The sequence below is a fragment of the Bombina bombina genome, chromosome 5 (genome assembly GCF_027579735.1).
Source record: "Bombina bombina isolate aBomBom1 chromosome 5, aBomBom1.pri, whole genome shotgun sequence".
In the NCBI taxonomy this organism is placed as follows: Eukaryota; Metazoa; Chordata; class Amphibia; order Anura; family Bombinatoridae; genus Bombina; species Bombina bombina.
The window spans coordinates 883,655,808-883,675,079 of NC_069503.1; the positions used below are offsets into that span (position 1 = coordinate 883,655,808).

Sequence of the window (19,272 nt, forward strand, 5' to 3'; positions counted from 1 at the left end):
TACACAAATGCCACAAAGTATCCCGCTTACAATACGTCAAACAGCATAGAGACAAGCCTCAAACCTTCTGGCACAAAGTCATTTAGAGTGATGAGACCAAAATTGAGCTTTTTGGCCACAACCATAAACACTACATTTGGAGAGGAGTCAACAAGGCCTATGATGAAAGGTACACCATTCCTACTGTGAAACACGGAGGTGGATCGCTGATGTTTTGGGGATGTGTGAGCTACAAAGGCACAGGAAATTTGGTCAGAATTGAATTGGCAAGATGAATACAGTATGTTATCAAACAGAGCGCCTCATTTTCCACTTGATTAGAGTTTGAACACTGCTGAATTGCATTCTCAAATCCTTGGATATCTTTTTATATCCCTTTCCTGTTTTATACAGTTTAACTACCTTTTTCCCACAGATCCTTTGACAATTCTTTTTCTTCCCCCATGACTCAGAATCCAGAAACGTCAATCCAGAAACGTCAGTGCAGCACTGGATGAAAGATGCAAGGGTCTGTCAGGAGTCCAGAAACTCATTGACCTTTTATACACACACACTAATTACAAGAAAACAGATCACAGGTGAGGATGGTTACCTTTAATAGCCATTAAAACCCCTTTGTGTCAACTTGTGTGAATGTTATCAGGTGAAAATCACCAGGGTATGTAAACTTTTGATCAGGGTCATTTGGGTAGTTTCTGTTGTCATTATGATGTAAAAAGAGTAAACACAGTCGAATAATAATAAATGTCTTCAGCCAAACACTAACCATGAGCGAAAGAAAAGTTTTTGTGTTATCATTCATATTCTCTGAAAAATGGCCAAGAAATCATAAATTCTGCCAGGGTATGTAAACTTATGAGCACAACTGTGTATATATATATATATATATATATATATATATATATATATCTCATTGTCATTGTTCATACAATCAGCTGGTAGTGTGATGGACATAGTACTAATCATTTGAAAAAACAGGATCATTGTTTTTAAATAAGGGGTCTCAATTTTGTCTATGCATTGTGGGAGGCCTCTTAGGGCCTATCTCTTCCCCTTGATATTGTTTCATATGCCTATGATTCTGTCAGGTGATCACTGATGCCATTGTCCTCAGCTGATAGCCACCTGATCATGTGAACACTCCTTTGAAAGAAGGGGTCTTTCTTTCTTTTTTTTTTTCTTTCTTTTTTTTTTTTTTTAAAAAAGTCACTTGTCCACTTTTTATTAGAAGCTGAAATTGAACTGTGAGCTCTCTTTACTGAGTTCATGCTTTGAGTTTGTCTCCTAGGAGAACATGAAGAGTGCTATTCAGCTGCGGATACTCATTGCACTAGCTGTTATAGACTACTCACATATGACAGTAAAACTTCCTCAACTTCCAGACAGTTTGTAATTCTTACTTATGTAGTCTGGTTCCCCTGGTTCCTAATATGAACTTACTCAACAACAGTCTGCACTGTTCATAAAGTTGCGGGCATGTTCAGGGATCATTAAATTGATGACATTTAAAAATTTGCATCAACATTACCTTCAAAGTTACCACATCATCTACTGTATGTCTTTGGGCGGAAGTTTCCTTCCACATTGCTAGCCACATTGATACAGCCCTGTGTGGTAACATCACAAAGGAAATCTTTGCTGAGTCAGGGAAATTTACGCTGTAGACTGTGAGTTCTTTGAAAGCCCTATCTCAGCCCCTTTTTACATGGACAAATGACCCTTCAATTGAATAAGTGGAGTCTTTTATGAGGGATTGCATGCCCTTGTAAGAGGGTGAATGAATTAAGTTATGTGTGAAGTTATTTATAGCACAACAATCGACTCAGTGAATTAGGTAATGACTTTGAAAATAGGCGTGTTGATAGGCACACAAGGCCATGTTTGGTTGAAAAATAACTTTAATAGTTTGATCCCAAATATTGCTTGAATTTGTACTGGGCCATGAACATTACTACATGTATTGATGTTATTAAAAATAATAGTAATGATTATGATTATAATAATAGTAATTAATAATCAATCAGATAATTAAAGGCTTTGTAAATAATGGCTAATATGTGATAATGTCCATACTTAAAATACAATATAGCTATTTACTTTGCATTCACTTATATTTTTTAAGCATTTTTAAATTATCATTTCTTTATATGTTTTAAGTATAATAATGTAATCAGTTTTAAAGATACACTACACTAAAATTGTTATTGTTTAAAAAGAAAGATAATGCCTTTTACTACCAATTCCCCAGCTTTGCACAACCAACATTGTTATATTAATACACTTTATAACATTTAAACCTCTAAATGTCATCCTGTTTGTAAGTCACTACACAGAGCCTCTTATCACATGCTTATTCACAATAAGACACTACTAATTCATGTGTGCCATAAAGATAAAATTGTGCTCACTGCCATGGAGTTGTGCTGGACACAGCACTAATTTGCTAAAATGCAAGTCAATAGATAATTAATAAATAGTCCTGAGATATGGGGGCTGTCTGCAGAGGCTTAGATACAAGGTAATGACAGTGGTAAAAAGTATATTAATATAACCATGTTAGCTGTGCAAAACTGTGGAATGGGTAACAAAGGGATTATCTAACATTTTATACAAAAACATTTTTGGAGTAGACTGTCCCTTTAAGCATTTGAAACTTACATTTTCATTGCATACATACATTTTCAATGCAATACAAGTGCATTTTTTCATTTATATATGTGTATTATATGTGTGTATTTGAAAATATGTTTTTTAACAGGTTACTACATGGGACTGGATGCGAGCTGAAAAGAAATTTACAGTATATGAGATCATGTGTAAAATATTTAAGGTAAGGTAAAATTAGTAGGGTATTCTTCTCTACACCACTATTTTAGCTTGTGATAACATAGTCACATATGGTACTAAATATGAAGAAAAACATACAAGCCAGGAGGTTCCAAACTTTTTAAGCTAAGTATTTTTTCACTCAAAAGGGCCTATCTATCAAGGGGCCTATCTACCGTTCGGCCGCGAGTCTGCAGGGAGCGGCGTTGCACCAGCAGCTCACAAGAGCTGCTGGTGCAATGCTGAATACGGAGAGCGTATTGCTCTCCGCATTCAGCGAGGTCTGTCGGACCTGATCTGCACTGTCGGATCAGGTCCGACAGACATATAATAAATAGGCCTCAAAGGCTTAGTAAAGTGTAGAAATTTGAATAATCAACAGTTTATTATACTTGTATCTTTCAAAGAATTTTGAACACTTAATGTTTTTCCTGTTTTTTATTGAAATATTTACAGTTTAATCTCTCAATTGAAAAAAAAAAATCATGGAATTGTTATATTTGACAAAATTAAGTTTTTCTGAATAATGGGCTTGTTTCCTTAGAGCCACAACTGGGTTTGGGCGAGTTCGCAATCCTGCAATCTTTATATTTAGCTTTGTGGTCAAATTTTTCCACCCCCAAATATTATTGTCTTTGTCAAACCCTTATAACAAGCATACATTAATAACTAAAATAAATAAACAAATAAATAAATAAATAAAAGAGAGCTCTAATTACTTTCTGAGTTGGTGTTTTCCATCAAATGTTTCCTATGTTCTCAATTAGTACTATGCATGCATTAGTGTATAATAAATGGGGTGTTTAAAGGAACATTCCGGCCAAAATTTTAAGACATACAGGGAGTGCAGAATTATTAGGCAAATGAGTATTTTGACCACATCATCCTCTTTATGCATGTTGTCTTACTCCAAGCTGTATAGGCTTGAAAGCCTACTACCAATTAAGCATATTAGGTGATGTGCATCTCTGTAATGAGAAGGGGTGTGGTCTAATGACATCAACACCCTATATCAGGTGTGCATAATTATTAGGCAACTTTCTTTCCTTTGGCAAAATGGGTCAAAAGAAGGACTTGACAGGCTCAGAAAAGTCAAAAATAGTGAGATATCTTGCAGAGGGATGCAGCACTCTTAAAATTGCAAAGCTTCTGAAGCATGATCATCGAACAATCAAGCGTTTCATTCAAAATAGTCAACAGGGTCGCAAGAAGCGTGTGGAAAAACCAAGGCGCAAAATAACTGCCCATGAACTGAGAAAAGTCAAGCTTGCAGCTGCCAATATGCCACTTGCCACCAGTTTGGCCATATTTCAGAGCTGCAACATCACTGGAGTGCCCAAAAGCACAAGGTGTGCAATACTCAGAGACATGGCCAAGGTAAGAAAGGCTGAAAGACGACCACCACTGAACAAGACACACAAGCTGAAACGTCAAGACTGGGCCAAGAAATATCTCAAGACTGATTTTTCTAAGGTTTTATGGACTGATGAAAAGAGAGTGAGTCTTGATGGGCCAGATGGATGGGCCCGTGGCTGGATTGGTAAAGGGCAGAGAGCTCCAGTCCGACTCAGACGCCAGCAAGGTGGAGGTGGAGTACTGGTTTGGGCTGGTATCATCAAAGATGAGCTTGTGGGGCCTTTTCGGGTTGAGGATGGAGTCCAGCTCAACTCCCAGTCCTACTGCCAGTTTCTGGAAGACACCTTCTTCAAGCAGTGGTACAGGAAGAAGTCTGCATCCTTCAAGAAAAACATGATTTTCATGCAGGACAATGCTCCATCACACGCGTCCAAGTACTCCACAGCGTGGCTGGCAAGAAAGGGTATAAAAGAAGAAAATCTAATGACATGGCCTCCTTGTTCACCTGATCTGAACCCCATTGAGAACCTGTGGTCCATCATCAAATGTGAGATTTACAAGGAGGGAAAACAGTACACCTCTCTGAACAGTGTCTGGGAGGCTGTGGTTGCTGCTGCACGCAATGTTGATGGTGAACAGATCAAAACACTGACAGAATCCATGGATGGCAGGCTTTTGAGTGTCCTTGCAAAGAAAGGTGGCTATATTGGTCACTGATTTGTTTTTGTTTTGTTTTTGAATGTCAGAAATGTATATTTGTGAAAGTTGAGATGTTATATTGGTTTCACTGGTAAAAATAAATAATTGAAATGGGTATATATTTGTTTTTTGTTAAGTTGCCTAATAATTATGCACAGTAATAGTCACCTGCACACACAGATAGCCCCCTAAAATAGCTATAACTAAAAACAAACTAAAAACTACTTCCAAAACTATTCAGCTTTGATATTAATGAGTTTTTTGGGTTCATTGAGAACATGGTTGTTGTTCAATAATAAAATGAATCCTCAAAAATACAACTTGCCTAATAATTCTGCACTCCCTGTATAGAGGAATTACATCTTAGAGTAGAAACATATTTGCAATATAGATGTATTGGCAAAAATGCTTCTAGTAAAAGTTATCACTGTTTTAGTGTTAGTATTTTTCTCTGCATGTGCATGTGAAGCATAGCTAGATATTCTCAGTTCACCAGCATTTTAAATACTGCAGCTGCTCAGATTGACAGTGGGGCTTGTATCATGTCAGCAATTAACAAACTGAGTCATTACCATATGGAAAAAGCACCTTATGCTCTCTAAGGAAGTGTTGTGTTTAAAATGCTGGTGCATGATGCATACTTAAATACACTTTTAAAACAGCTTTTATTAGAAGCATTTTTGCTAATACATATATATTACAAAAATGCTTCCATTCAAAACTGAAATGTATCCATGTGGATTTCAAATTTGGCTGGAATGTCCCTTTAAACTGACATTTTTAAACATTCAACTTTAGCAAATTAATCATAGTTAAATAATGATTATAGTACTATATTTCTATAGTACTGTTCTACCATGGCCTTTTAATTATCGTACCATCAAATTATTTCAACTTGGTATTTAAATCAAGGTTTATCAAACATTTTACTGCACACTGTAAAAGTTTTCTTCCTCATACAAAGTACACATGTAATGTTTTGGAATTCTTAGTTCAGAATCACTGTTAAAATGGGGACGATCTTCTGGTATTATATAAATGCCTCATTGTCCCTGCCAAAATGCCTCCTCGTTCAAAGATCATTTGTGTAGGAAGACATTGTCTAAAAGGATATTCAGTCAGACGGTTCTACATAGGATATTATTTTAGAGAAGAGTACTTCTCTTTCCAAGAGAAAGTATAAGCCTAAGAGTACATCCACTTCTGATGCAAAACACGTTGAAGCCTGATGTTCCCGTCATTCCAGTTCCTTCCTTTACAAAACAGGTTAATGGAATTTCAGGGAGCATGGCTAGCAGCACTCTCAGACTTCTCTTTTATGTTCCAGTGGATCTTGTTAAGGGCAAAGTCTTCTCTATAATTATCCCGGATAAGTGGTAATGCTTATTTTCTCTGGAGACAGGGTCATTTTATTCCAACCAATTGATTGTCCCAGATAAATAAGGGAAATGTAATTGATTTCTGTACTCAACTGAATATGTTTGTCACTTAGTCCTATTTTCAAGCTGAAACTTTCCATTAAGCCATTTTTACTGAATATTGTTAAATGCATGGCTTAATTGAAAGTTAATGTAAAGGGACAGTAATTTTTCTTCATTCTCTTGGTGTCTTTGATTGAAGAGTAAAACTTGGTAGCCTCATAAGAGCTCAGAAGTGTGCACGTGTCATTAGTACTCTATGGAAGCAGTGTTTTGCAACATTAGTTGTAGCTTTGTTATACAATTTTGCAAAACATAGGTTACTAAAACACATACTCACTCCATAGGTTACTAAAACACATACTCACTCCGGAGCTCTTATGAGCCTACCGAGTTTTTATCTTCAATAAAAGATACCATGAGAACAAAGCAGATTTGAGAACAAAAGTAAATTGGAAAGTTATTTAAAACTGCATGCTCTATCTGAATCATGCAAATGTAATTTTGACTTTTCTGTTCTTATTATTCCCATTTACCTAATTCATTTTATGTTCGGGTTTTAATAATTAGTCAGTGGCTTTCATTTTGGTTTGGAGATAGCTACATGTATCTTTGTCAAAGTCCTGGTTGATTCCCTAGCAAAGATTATGGTTTAAGAGGTTTATAATTATTATTATTATTATTATTAGTTATGTGTAAAGCATGTAACCAATTTACTGTCCAACAATTATTTTTAAGTCAAAAGAGACATTTCACCATACAACATTGGTGATTAAGTTTCTTCAAAGTTTGGGATTGTTACTCAGTCAACATCTATAAATCTGTCAAAACAGGCACTTGTCTAAGAGACTGTACTGTATCTTTGGGGCAGCCTAGAAGATCAATTAGGCCTTAATTATAGTAGTCTTTATAAGCTGTTTAAAGCATGATGCTGCTTGTGCATTGAGTGTGCTAGCTAACTCTACTCTGGCAATTACTTTTTTTATTTGTTCTGGTTTTGATTTTCTGATTTTTTTTTTCCCCCTGACTCTGATTTTTGTTTAATTCCTTTAGTTGGGCTGACTTTATTTTTCAACTTCAGTTTGCTTATTTGGACATTGCATTTGTATTCTGATTTTGTATTTTTTTTATATAACAAACAGCGGACCATTTTCCTGGCCGGGTCCACACTTTCAAAAGTGGCAGGTAGAATGCTGTTGTCCAGAATAAAACAAGCTATAATTGATGGCTAAGAGACCCAACTTACCACAAACCCTTACTAGACACTGCAAGTTAAACACAGTAACCAAGAAGAGGATAGCAGTAATGGTAAAATCCAAAGGGGAACATACCTATTAAAAGTTTGGTCTCACTATCCAGATGAAAACTAACTTGTGCAGGACATTGGAAATGCAGGAAACTGCAATGGCAGTGTAGGCAAATAACCTAATACAAAAGCAAACTACAAACTACAAAGTCAATATGTTTTGATAAGGAATGTATTAAATACAGAGTCAGACAATCCAGGTTTAAGCCACACAGGAAAAAACTGTGCAAAATCAAAATACAAATGCAATTTCCAAAAAAACAAGTCAGTCCAATAAAAGGAACTAAACAAAAACAGAGTCAAGGGAAGCCAAAATAAAAAAAAGACCACAGACCATATAATTTTGCCACAGACAATTCAAGTTAGGTCATCTCTCTGTTGGGGGTATTCATTTTCTGTGGTCAAATTGGTCTTTGATATTTAAGGACCACTAAATACGTTAGAATTGCATAATTAACAACTGTATAATAAAAAGACAATGCAGTAACACTCTGAATTTCAAATAAGCAGTAGATTTGTTTTTGGTAAATTAATTTTTCTCCCATTTTCCGCCCCCCTGTATCATGTGACAGACTAGTCTATGTATACTCTGTGAGCTTGTGCACATGCTCAGTAGGAGCTGGTGCCTCAAAAAATGTGCCTTTAAAAAGTCTGTGCAAAATTTGATAATGGAAGTAAATTGGAAAGTTTGCATGCTCTGTCTTAATCATGAACGTTTATTTTGACCTTAGTGTTCCTTTAAGAGACACAAGTACAAATGACTTGGGTACTATTTGTTATAACTGTAGGTTTCAAGTAGGGTTAAAATGATTAGTACTATTGACTGGTAATATGTTTAGTGATCATACTTCCTCTTTCTTCTTTTATTCTCCATATAGTTTCTAGGCAACTATATGTTGATTGAAACCAGCAGAACGTAGAAGATGAGGAGGTAACCTAAAGACTTATAGGAGGTGTCTACTTAGTGCAAGAGGGAACAAGGCAGTATACCCCACTAGTAACTGAAAGTTTGTCATTAGTAATAATGTGAAGAAAGTGAAGCATTTTTGCTGTTCTGAAGATAAAAGATGCCCCTACTCCTTATTATATCCTTGATATTAGTTTACATTTAAATGGGCATTTAACATCAAAATTATTGTTTGATGTTAAAGGTTTAGTTCAGAAGATATAAAGCTTCAGATTGACGTTAATTTGATTGTTCATGCTTGCATAGTAAAAAAAAAAAAAAAGGCATTTTATGGTGATGAACAAATGTCATTTTCAAAATCAGATAAACATTTATTCTTATTTTGGGAGTTATATCAATTTTAAAATGTATCATCTCTTAAAACATCCGTTGGATCAAATATATCTAATCTGATTGTAGTATGCTTGATATGTATCCGGCCACACAGGCTTTCAGGGAAATGTTAAAAATCAGCCTTAATATATAGGCCCCTAAATGTAGATTTATTTGTACTTGACAGAGTATAGACTGCTGACGTTTTAGGCTTAGTAGTGTTTAAAGGAGAATTAAAGTGTAGTTTAAGCACAGAAAAATCATTTTTGAAGATAGTTTTAATATGGATATATATATATATACATACACAGTATATATACAGTATATATTAATAACTTACGTGTTTAATTGATACCCCAATACTCTCTTACTCGTTGTTATGTCTTTATAAAATTAATTACTGCAAAATAGATTGTCAAGTGTCCAAATAAAACATAGAATATACTAGTATGCTGCTTCTGTCCTGTATTTCACATGTCCAACTCCGACTACTTGGCTTTGTCATTTTGAAAATTAAAAAAAAAACTTTAATTGACATTTGATTTGTGGTTTAAAGTCAAACTAATATACAGTAATGACTATATACACCAAGAGTTTACTTGTGAAAACATTTAACCCTTGTCTGTGATTGACTGTCTACTTCTGTATGTACAGTAATATCATTATAATGTTAAACGATTAAAACCCAGATAGCTTAGGCTATGAAGCTGGTTGTTGCTATGTTGAAGATGCCTGCAACCTATATTAAAGGGACATAATACTCATATGCTAAATCACTTGAAACTGATGCAGTATAACTGTAAAAAGCTGACAGGAAAATATCACCTGAGCATCTCTATGTAAAAAAGGAAGATATTTTACCTCACAATTTCCTCAGCTCAGCAGAGTAAGTTCTGTGTAAAAAGTTATACTCAACTGCTCCCAGCTGCAGGTAAAAAAATTAAAAAAAATGAAGAAATGAACAGCAGCCAATCAGCATCAGCAGTGCTGAGGTCATGAACTCTTACTGTGATCTCATGAGATTTGACTTAACTCTCATGAGATTTCATAGTAAGCTTCCTTTACCTGATTGGTGAAATAATATGAGAGTGCACGATGCTAGTCCCTTCAGATGTCCCAGGACAAACACACTAAAATGCTGCTTAGAAATCCTTTACAATGGGAGGTTGTTACTGAGGAACTTTTGAGGTAAAATATCTTTCTTTTTTACATAGAGATGTTCAAGTGATATTTTCTAATCAGCTTTTTACAGCTATGATGCATCACTTTCAAGTGTTTAAACATTTGGGTATTATGGCCCTTTAACATTCAGCTCTGTCCTCTAATCAACTGGCTCATATATTCTGCCCATCAATCCTGTAGAACACCGCATGCAAAGGTGCTGTAAGTAACAGACTGCAGCATAGGCAACTTTGCTAAAAAATAAATAAATATATAAATAAATAAATAAATAAATATATATATATATATATATATATATATATATATATACAGTATATATATATTAGCACAACCTGAGTATAAAATAACAAAGTAAGATAAAAAACAATCTAATCACTGGCACTAGTCCACGTTAACAACCATAACGTAAATGATTTGCTAATAACAATTGGAATGTAATATGAGCTTCCATAAATCTTTTGTAAGATTATTAAATCAATTATTAAATATTATTATACAATGACTTGTGACTTTGTTTACTTATACTTTTAAATTACCATAATCATATGCACCATTAGCCTATTTTGTTTGTAATACTTTTACGGCTAGATTTAGAGTTTTGTCGGTAAAGACCCGCGTAGCTAACGCCGGCTTTTTTCTGGCCGCACCATAAAAATAACTCTGGTATTGAGAGTCCACATAAAGGCTGCGTTAGGCTCCAAAAAAGGAGCGTAGAGCATATTTAACGCAGCTTCAACTCTCGATACCAGAGTTGCTTACGCAAGCGGCCAGCCTCAAAAACGTGCTCGTGCACGATTCCCCCATAGGAAACAATGGGGCTGTTTGAGCTGAAAAAAAACTAACACCTGCAAAAAAGCCGCGTTCAGGTCTTAACGCAGCCCCATTGTTTGCTATGCGGAAACACTTCCTACGTCTGCACCTAACACTCTAACATGTACCCCGAGTCTAAACACCCCTAACCTTACACTTATTAACCCCTATTCTGCCGCCCCCGCTATCGCTGACCCCTGCACATTTTTATTAACCCCTAATCTGCCGCTCCGTAAACCGCCGCTACTAACATTATCCCTATGTACCCCTAATCTGCTGCCCCTAACACCGCCGACCCCTATATTATATTTATTAACCCCTAATCTGCTCCCCACAACGTCGCCTCCACCTGCCTACACTTATTAACCCCTAATCTGCCGAGCAGACCGCACCGCTACTATAATAAAGTTATTAACCCCTAATCCGCCTCACTAACCCTATAATAAATAGTATTAACCCCTAATCTGCCATCCCTAACATCGCCGACACCTAACTTCAATTATTAACCCCTAATCTGCCGACCAGAGCTCACCGCTATTCTAATAAATTTATTAACCCCTAAAGCTAAGTCTAACCCTAACACTAACACCCCCCTAACTTAAATATAATTTTAATCTAACAAAATTAATTAACTCTTATTAAATAAATTATTCCTATTTAAAGCTAAATACTTACCTGTAAAATAAACCCTAATATTGCTACAATATAACGAATAATTACATTGTAGCTATTTTAGGATTAATATTTATTTTACAGGCAACTTTGTAATTATTTTAACCAGGTAAAATAGCTATTAAATAGTTAAGAACTATTTAATAGTTACCTAGTTAAAATAATTACAAAATTACCTGTAAAATAAATCCTAACCTAAGTTACAATTAAACCTAACACTATACTATCATTAAATTAATTAAATAAAATACCTATAATTACCTACAATTAAACCTAACACTACACTATCAATACATTAATTAAATACAATATCTACAAATAACTACAATGAATCCTATCAGCCAATCGGAATTCGAGGGACGCCATCTTGGATGACGTCATTTAAAGGAACCGTCATTCGTCGTTCAGTCATCGGCCAGGATGGATGTTCCGCGTCGGAGGTCTTCAGGATGCTGCCGCTCCGCTCCAGATGGATGTCGATAGAAGATGCCGCCTGGATGAAGACTTCAATCGGATGGAAGACCTCTTCTGCCCCGCTTGGATGAAGACTTCTACCGGATCATGGACATCTTCAGCCCCCCGCTTGGGCTTGGATCAGGACATCGGAGGAGCTCTTCTGGACCGATCGGTGAACCTGGTATGGTGAAGACAAGGTAGGAAGATCTTCAGGGGCTTAGTGTTAGGTTTATTTAAGGGGGGTTTGGGTTAGATTAGGGGTATGTGGGTGGTGGGTTGTAATGTTGGGGGGGGGGTATTGTATGTTTTTTTTTTACAGGCAAAAGAGCTGAACTTCTTGGGGCATGCCCCGCAAAGGGCCCTGTTCAGGGCTGGTAAGGTAAAAGAGCTTTTAACTTTAGTAATTTAGAATAGGGTAGGGCATTTTTTATTTTGGGGGGCTTTGTAATTTTATTAGGAGGCTTAGAGTAGGTGTAATTAGTTTAAAATTGTTGTAAGATTTTTCTTATGTTTGTAAATATTTTTTTATTTTTTGTAACTTAGTTCTTTTTTATTTTTTGTACTTTAGTTAGTTTATTTCATTGTAGTTATTTGTAGATATTGTATTTAATTAATGTATTGATAGTGTAGTGTTAGGTTTAATTGTAGGTAATTATAGGTATTTTATTTAATTAATTTAATGATAGTATAGTGTTAGGTTTAATTGTAACTTAGGTTAGGATTTATTTTACAGGTAATTTTGTAATTATTTTAACTAGGTAACTATTAAATAGTTCTTAACTATTTAATAGCTATTGTACCTGGTTAAAATAATTACAAAGGGGGGCGGAGCCTGGAGGAGCACAGTGATGGCTGCTTAATCACTGTGCTCTGTGCATTGAAAGCAGATAAAAAGCTGCAAAAGTTCAAATAATGAGCTAAACTAGCTAAAATATAGCAGACAATCTCCCTGAGACTAGTGGGACAAAATTGAGTCGAGGTAAATCACACTGAGGAGAGCCTGCACGGCAAGGAATCAAAACAGACACCCACGCAGTGAACACCTCAGAGCGCCCGCCATTAAGGGAGCCGGTCACAGAGGACCATGGAAACAAGCAAGTGGGGATGAAGATGAAATCCATCTGTTACCGTAACACAGCTTAACCCGGCTCCGGTAAGAGATCTCAATTAGCCACTTGATGCAACGCAACACATAGTTGAGATAAGAGGAGGGGGAACTGAATAGTGCTATAAGCCGCCATTACTACACTATCCTGACAGGATCTTTGGCATATGACATATTACACAGCTTACAGGGACCGGGAGCCAACACATAGCATGCAGAGGCATAAATGTACATATCTTGAGACCCTTGCAAAAAAGCTTCAGAGAGCAGAGGATTAAGCAACAGAGATCACAAATGACAGGGCCCCAGCATCCGGTATATGACAAGGAAAATGTAAATGCGCAATCAACAATATAGATATATCCCAAAGCCATTAGCAACTATCCAGCAACTGAAAAGTTCACCCCCTACACAGGGCAAGAGCCAGATGATACCATAAAGCCCCAAAGATTTATTTAGGGGAACAAGCATGTGAAAGGCAGATATCGAAGGCCCACAGAAAGTTATATACCGGCAGCTAAGAGACAGTAGCTCATCACAAACCGCACAATTATTTGAGGCACAAATGTCTATATATGCTAACTGTTCTATGAAGCCAGATGCCAATTCAGCATATGAGGTAGTGGGACACTGATACTCGGATCTCAAAGATATTATATTTAGCATTGCCTACCCGGCTTGATTTATCTGACTACAAACAAGGGACAGAATATTCCCCTTCCCCTTCTTTTCTTTTTCCTTCTGCATAAAATATATTTGTTGGTGCAGGGGACAACTATGTCTGTTAGAAAACAGAATAAAGCAGGACCCAATGCAAAATCGCAACATCCCTTTTTTAAGTCATCTAAAGGAGATAAAGGACTAGAGACAGATACTGTACCATCAGAGGAAGACATGGACTCTGACACAGACTCCCAAACTACTAATGCAGATCTAACCCCAGCAACAAAAGCAGATATTAATAATCTTGTATCTAAACAAGACATCAACACGATCTTCGATAAGATGTGGGAAAAGATGGATACCTTACAGACCACAGTTACCACTAGTCTAGCAGATATTAAACAGGATATCAAAGACCTAGGAACCAGAGTTGAATCACTCGAAGAGAAAGAGGAGACAACAATGGAAGAGATAAGTGCATTGTCCCAAAATATGGCCTCCCATCAACAAGATATAGCTGAAATTCATGACAAGATGGAGGATTTAGAAAACAGAAGCCGCCGATGCAATCTAAGGTTGAAGGGAGTCCCCGAAGCCGTCACACCTTCGGAGCTGCCTGATTTTCTTTTGCAGCTATTTCAAGCTGTTACAGATAATAAAGAAGATGGCAAATATGAAATAGAGAGGGCGCATAGGGCCTTACGAGCAAAACCCAAAAAAGGAGATCCACCAAGAGATATAATAATAAAGATGCTGCGTTTTCGAGAAAAAGAGGAGATAATGACAGCAGCAAGAAAGAACCCGACTTTCAAATTTAAAGGCTCAGTTATCCAGTTCTTTCAAGATTTATGTTTAAGAACACTGCAAAGGCGAGGTACCCTGCGCCCTCTCACACAACTTCTACGTAAAAACCAGATACCCTACAGATGGGGATTCCCATTTTCCCTCAATATTCAACACGATGGGAAGAATTTGTCAATTAAAGATCCAGCAGAGATCCCAGAAATATGCCAATACTTCAAACTCAACTGCCCAGACATACCTACCTCATCCCAGGGAAACAAAGAGATACATCAGCCCTCCCAACAACCAACGGACAGATGGTCCAAGGTGGCAAAGAAGAAGCAAAGAACCTGAAGTCCCATCAATCTTTCAATATCATATTGGGAACTTAACTTTGAACATAACTGAATCAAGTTGCAGCATTTGGGGGGGACCCTCACAGGAATACACTCCTAATGCTGGAAACAGTTTACAACACCATATCAGGAACTTAACCAAAGGATAAGCAGAACTGAGTTGCAATAATCCTGGAGGACCTCGACAGTAATGGACTCCTGACGCTGAGGACAAGTTGCAGATGAGTACACTTCTGTAATCTGTTAAATGTATATTTAGATTGGGGGGAAAGAAGGGGTTTCATGTTTATTTCTCCTCTGGAGCCATTAGCTTCAGCGGACAAAACAGGTATGCTATGCACCTACTAAGACTGTCTTTGGAGCTGCCAAATATTTGGAGGTAGCCTAAAATTAATCTGAACTTTATCATACTAAGACTGCTCTTAAATACGCATCTAGCTTTACAATGCACATCCGCCTAGATGTGTAATCACCGAATGTTATTAGATGTTATATACAATTTACACGTTACTGTTTTTCTGTTTTATTGTTCTATTTTTTGTTTTTTAGTTAATGTTATCAGTTCAGTATGGGATTGCTCATACTACACAGTCACTAAATTCAATCGGTCACACACTAGGTATCTTTACCCAGACCCTCACAAGGTGTCACGACTACTAAGAAGAAGATTTAAGGTAAATTATAATATGAATGACTATATGATGTGTTTCTCCCTGATTGCTTGCAAAACAGTTTTAGATCCTTATTTCAAAGTACACTTAAAAAGCAATGGTCATGTTAGAGATCATACATACATTATAAAATATGGATATATGGACCATTAACTTAATATCCCACAATGCTAGGGGTCTGAATTCAGATATCAAACGTAGGACAGCAATCACACAGTATAAATCCTTACAAGCAAATATAGTTTTCCTTCAGGAAACTCACTTTATGAAGGCTCAGATACCGAAATATTGGACCAAGGCTTTTCCACAACACTTTCACTCCACATCAGACACAAAAAAACGCGGGGTATCTATACTTATACATTCTTCATTGCCCTTTGTACATAGGGAAACAATAGAGGACAAGGAAGGTAGATTTCTAATTGTGAGAGGTCAGATCCAGGGAACTGATATTACCCTATGCAATATATATGCTCCTAATGATAAACAAGATACTTTCATTAGACATATTACACACCTTCTGACAGAGTGGTCTCAGACGAGGACGATTCTGGCAGGCGATTTTAATGTAGATTTTACGCTACAATCTAGAGGATCTCACCTTACGCTCACTAATAAACAGAATAAGCAATGCAAAATGACTAAACTAATACAAGATCACCTAACCACACTTGCTCTAATAGACTCCTGGAAAGCTTTATATGGTCACACAGACGACACTACCTTTTTTTCAGCAGCACATAAGACATATACAAAATTAGACTATGTTTTTGTTAGTCAGTTCTTACAACCTATATTGATAACTTCGTCCATTCACTCCTGTGTGTGGTCGGATCACTCTATAGTGCAACTCAAATTAGGCAGTATTCAGGTACCAAATAGGAAAAGAGTTTGGACATACGATCCAATCTGTCTAAAAGATCCTATGGTCCACAACACAATCACACAAAGTATGCTGGAGTATTGGGACATTAACACAGGATCTACAGATAATCCTATTTCAACATGGGCAGCTCATAAGACTTACTTGAGGGGACTGCTCATTAAAGAAAAATCTATCTTACTCCGCAAAAACAACACACAAAGATTAACTCTCCAAAAAGAGATAGACACGCTAGTGAGACAACACAAACTTACACAATCTGGAAGTATACTTACGCAACTCAATGACAAGCGCACAAAACTAGCAGCAATTCTAAATGATCAAGCGGTAAAAGCAGCATTCCGACTCAAGACAAATTACTATATTTATACTAATAAACCCGACAGATATATGGCGAATAGAATTCGCGAGAGAACAAAATTAGCTACAATACCACAAATTCAAAAACAAGACGGCACCACTACATCCCACCCGCAGGAAATTGTTGATTGCTTTGCTCAATACTATAGCACGTTATACGAGGGAACTCATGTCAGCCATTCCCCACATACCGAAACCATACTTACTAAATTATTAGACGAAGCCCAACTCCCCTCCATTACAGAAACAGAAAGAGATGACCTTAACAAGGAAATCACTATTAATGAGGTACAACAGGCTATCAAAGATCTAAAGCCAGGGAAGGCCCCGGGTCCGGATGGTCTGCCCGGGGAATATTATAAACTATTTAAAGCCTCATTAGCCCCACATTTAGTTAAATTTTCAAATTATATTATGCAAGGTTACGAGATTCCATCTGATCTTCTAAGAGCTAAAATAGTTGTCATCCCTAAACCAGGGAAAAACCCGAAATGCTGCACCAGCTATAGACCTATATCCCTTATAAATCAGGACTTGAAAATTTTCACTAAGATTTTAGCAAACAGGTTGAAATATATCCTCCCGAACATAGTACACCCAGACCAGGTAGGGTTTGTTTTAGGTAGAGAAGCACCGGGCAATGTTCGGCGCATAATCACTGCAATAAATCACCTAGACCACACTAGAACGCCTTCTCTGGTCCTGTCATTGGACGCGGAGAAGGCGTTTGACAGAGTTGACTGGACATACATGTTCACGGTTCTGGACAGAATGGGATTTGGAGGCCCTTTTGTAGAAGCCTTGAGAAGCATATACTCTAACCCCATGGCTACGGTAGGTGCCATGGGACATCACTCTGGGCCCATTTACATACGAAATGGCACGAGGCAGGGATGCCCACTATCCCCGTTGCTATTCGCCCTATGCATGGAACCTCTGGCGGCTAGTATTAGACGCTCCCCCGATGTAACAGGACTTAAAATTAAAGACACTGACTATAAAATCACCCTCTTCGCGGACGATGTTCTGCTGACGCTAACCAGACCCCTTACGTCTTTAACAGGCCTCTATGATATCCTACAGAGGTTCTCTATTGTGTCAGGATATAAGATCAATATGGATAAAAGTGAGGCGCTAGCAATATCTTTACCAGCCCACACAAAAAAACTAATCGAACTGAATTTCTCATTCTCATGGGCCAAATCATATATTAAATACCTAGGAATTAAGTTAACGGTTCGCTATAGTGATTTATATAATACAAACTATCTCCCTATGTATAGAGAATTGCGAAGAGATATGGCTAAATGGAAGCTTCTTAACTTTTCTTGGTATGGCAGGATCTCTGCAATAAAGATGAATCTATTACCAAGAATCCTCTATTTGTTTCGGACCTTGCCTATACTAGTCCCAAAAAAAGACCTAAAAACCCTTCAGACAGATATTATCTGCTTTGTAAACGGCAAAAAGCAATCGAGACTCCCTTATAGAGTACTAACTAGACATAGACAATTAGGGGGGGCAGGGGTCCCTGATTTACTTAATTATTACGACGCATCTAGGCTGGCCCAAACTGCGCTGATGGGATCCTCAATAAAATACTTGGTGTGGATGGACCTAGAGAAGGAGATAGGAGAATTAGATTCCCCGGGAGATTTGGTTTGGGACAGACTTCAACCCCAAGGTAAAATCAAAAAATACTCCCAAACCACAGTATTTTCGATTGATCATTGGACAACACTAACGAAAAATGAAAAACTGATGCCAAGCTTTTCCTCTAAGATGCCACTTAAATATCTTATTCCACATGACTACCGAAGACAGTTAGACAAATGGGAAAACAAGGGTCTGTACCGGGTAGGGGACTTGCTAGCACATAACAAACCACTAACCTTCAATCAACTAAGAGAAAAGTTGACACCCATTCCCCTACATTGGTATTTATATTTACAGATTGCATCTGCACTAAATCGATATATACCACACATGCACAAACAGATTAGCACTACATTGGAGAGATTGTGCTGTACCCCCTCTAGACCCAAGAAATCCATTTCACTGTTATATCTTGCGTTACAAAACTTAATTAATGAAAATAAACCAGCGGTCATGCTCAACTGGGAAACAGATACACATTCAACACTAGAGATAAGCGAATGGCAGGAATTGTTCTATTCCTCCTGTAAGGGACTAATTAGTGCCGATTTAAGAGAAAATAGCCTTAAGACCATTTTTAGGTGGTATCTAACCCCAATCAAAACGTCACACTACACTGAGGGGAGAAGTAGAAATTGTTATCGTGGATGTGAGTCGACTGGTACATACATACATATGTGGTGGGAATGCCCTGGTGTGACTCACATCTGGACTAGACTATCGGTATTTCTCAGCACCCTTCTAGATGAACAGATATCACTGACCATTTCCCAGGCGTTATTAAATGCTCC

At 37.2% G+C, this 19,272-nt stretch overlaps 1 protein-coding gene across 1 annotated transcript in view; it reads left to right on the forward strand.

The window, feature by feature from the left end:
• SNTG1 (syntrophin gamma 1) overlaps positions 1 to 19,272 on the forward strand; it is a 710,288-nt gene that overhangs the window by 584,955 nt on the left and 106,061 nt on the right. Inside the window, 1 exon segment of the mRNA XM_053715033.1 lies at positions 2,759 to 2,830. Coding sequence (XP_053571008.1) covers positions 2,759 to 2,830 — 72 coding nt within the window.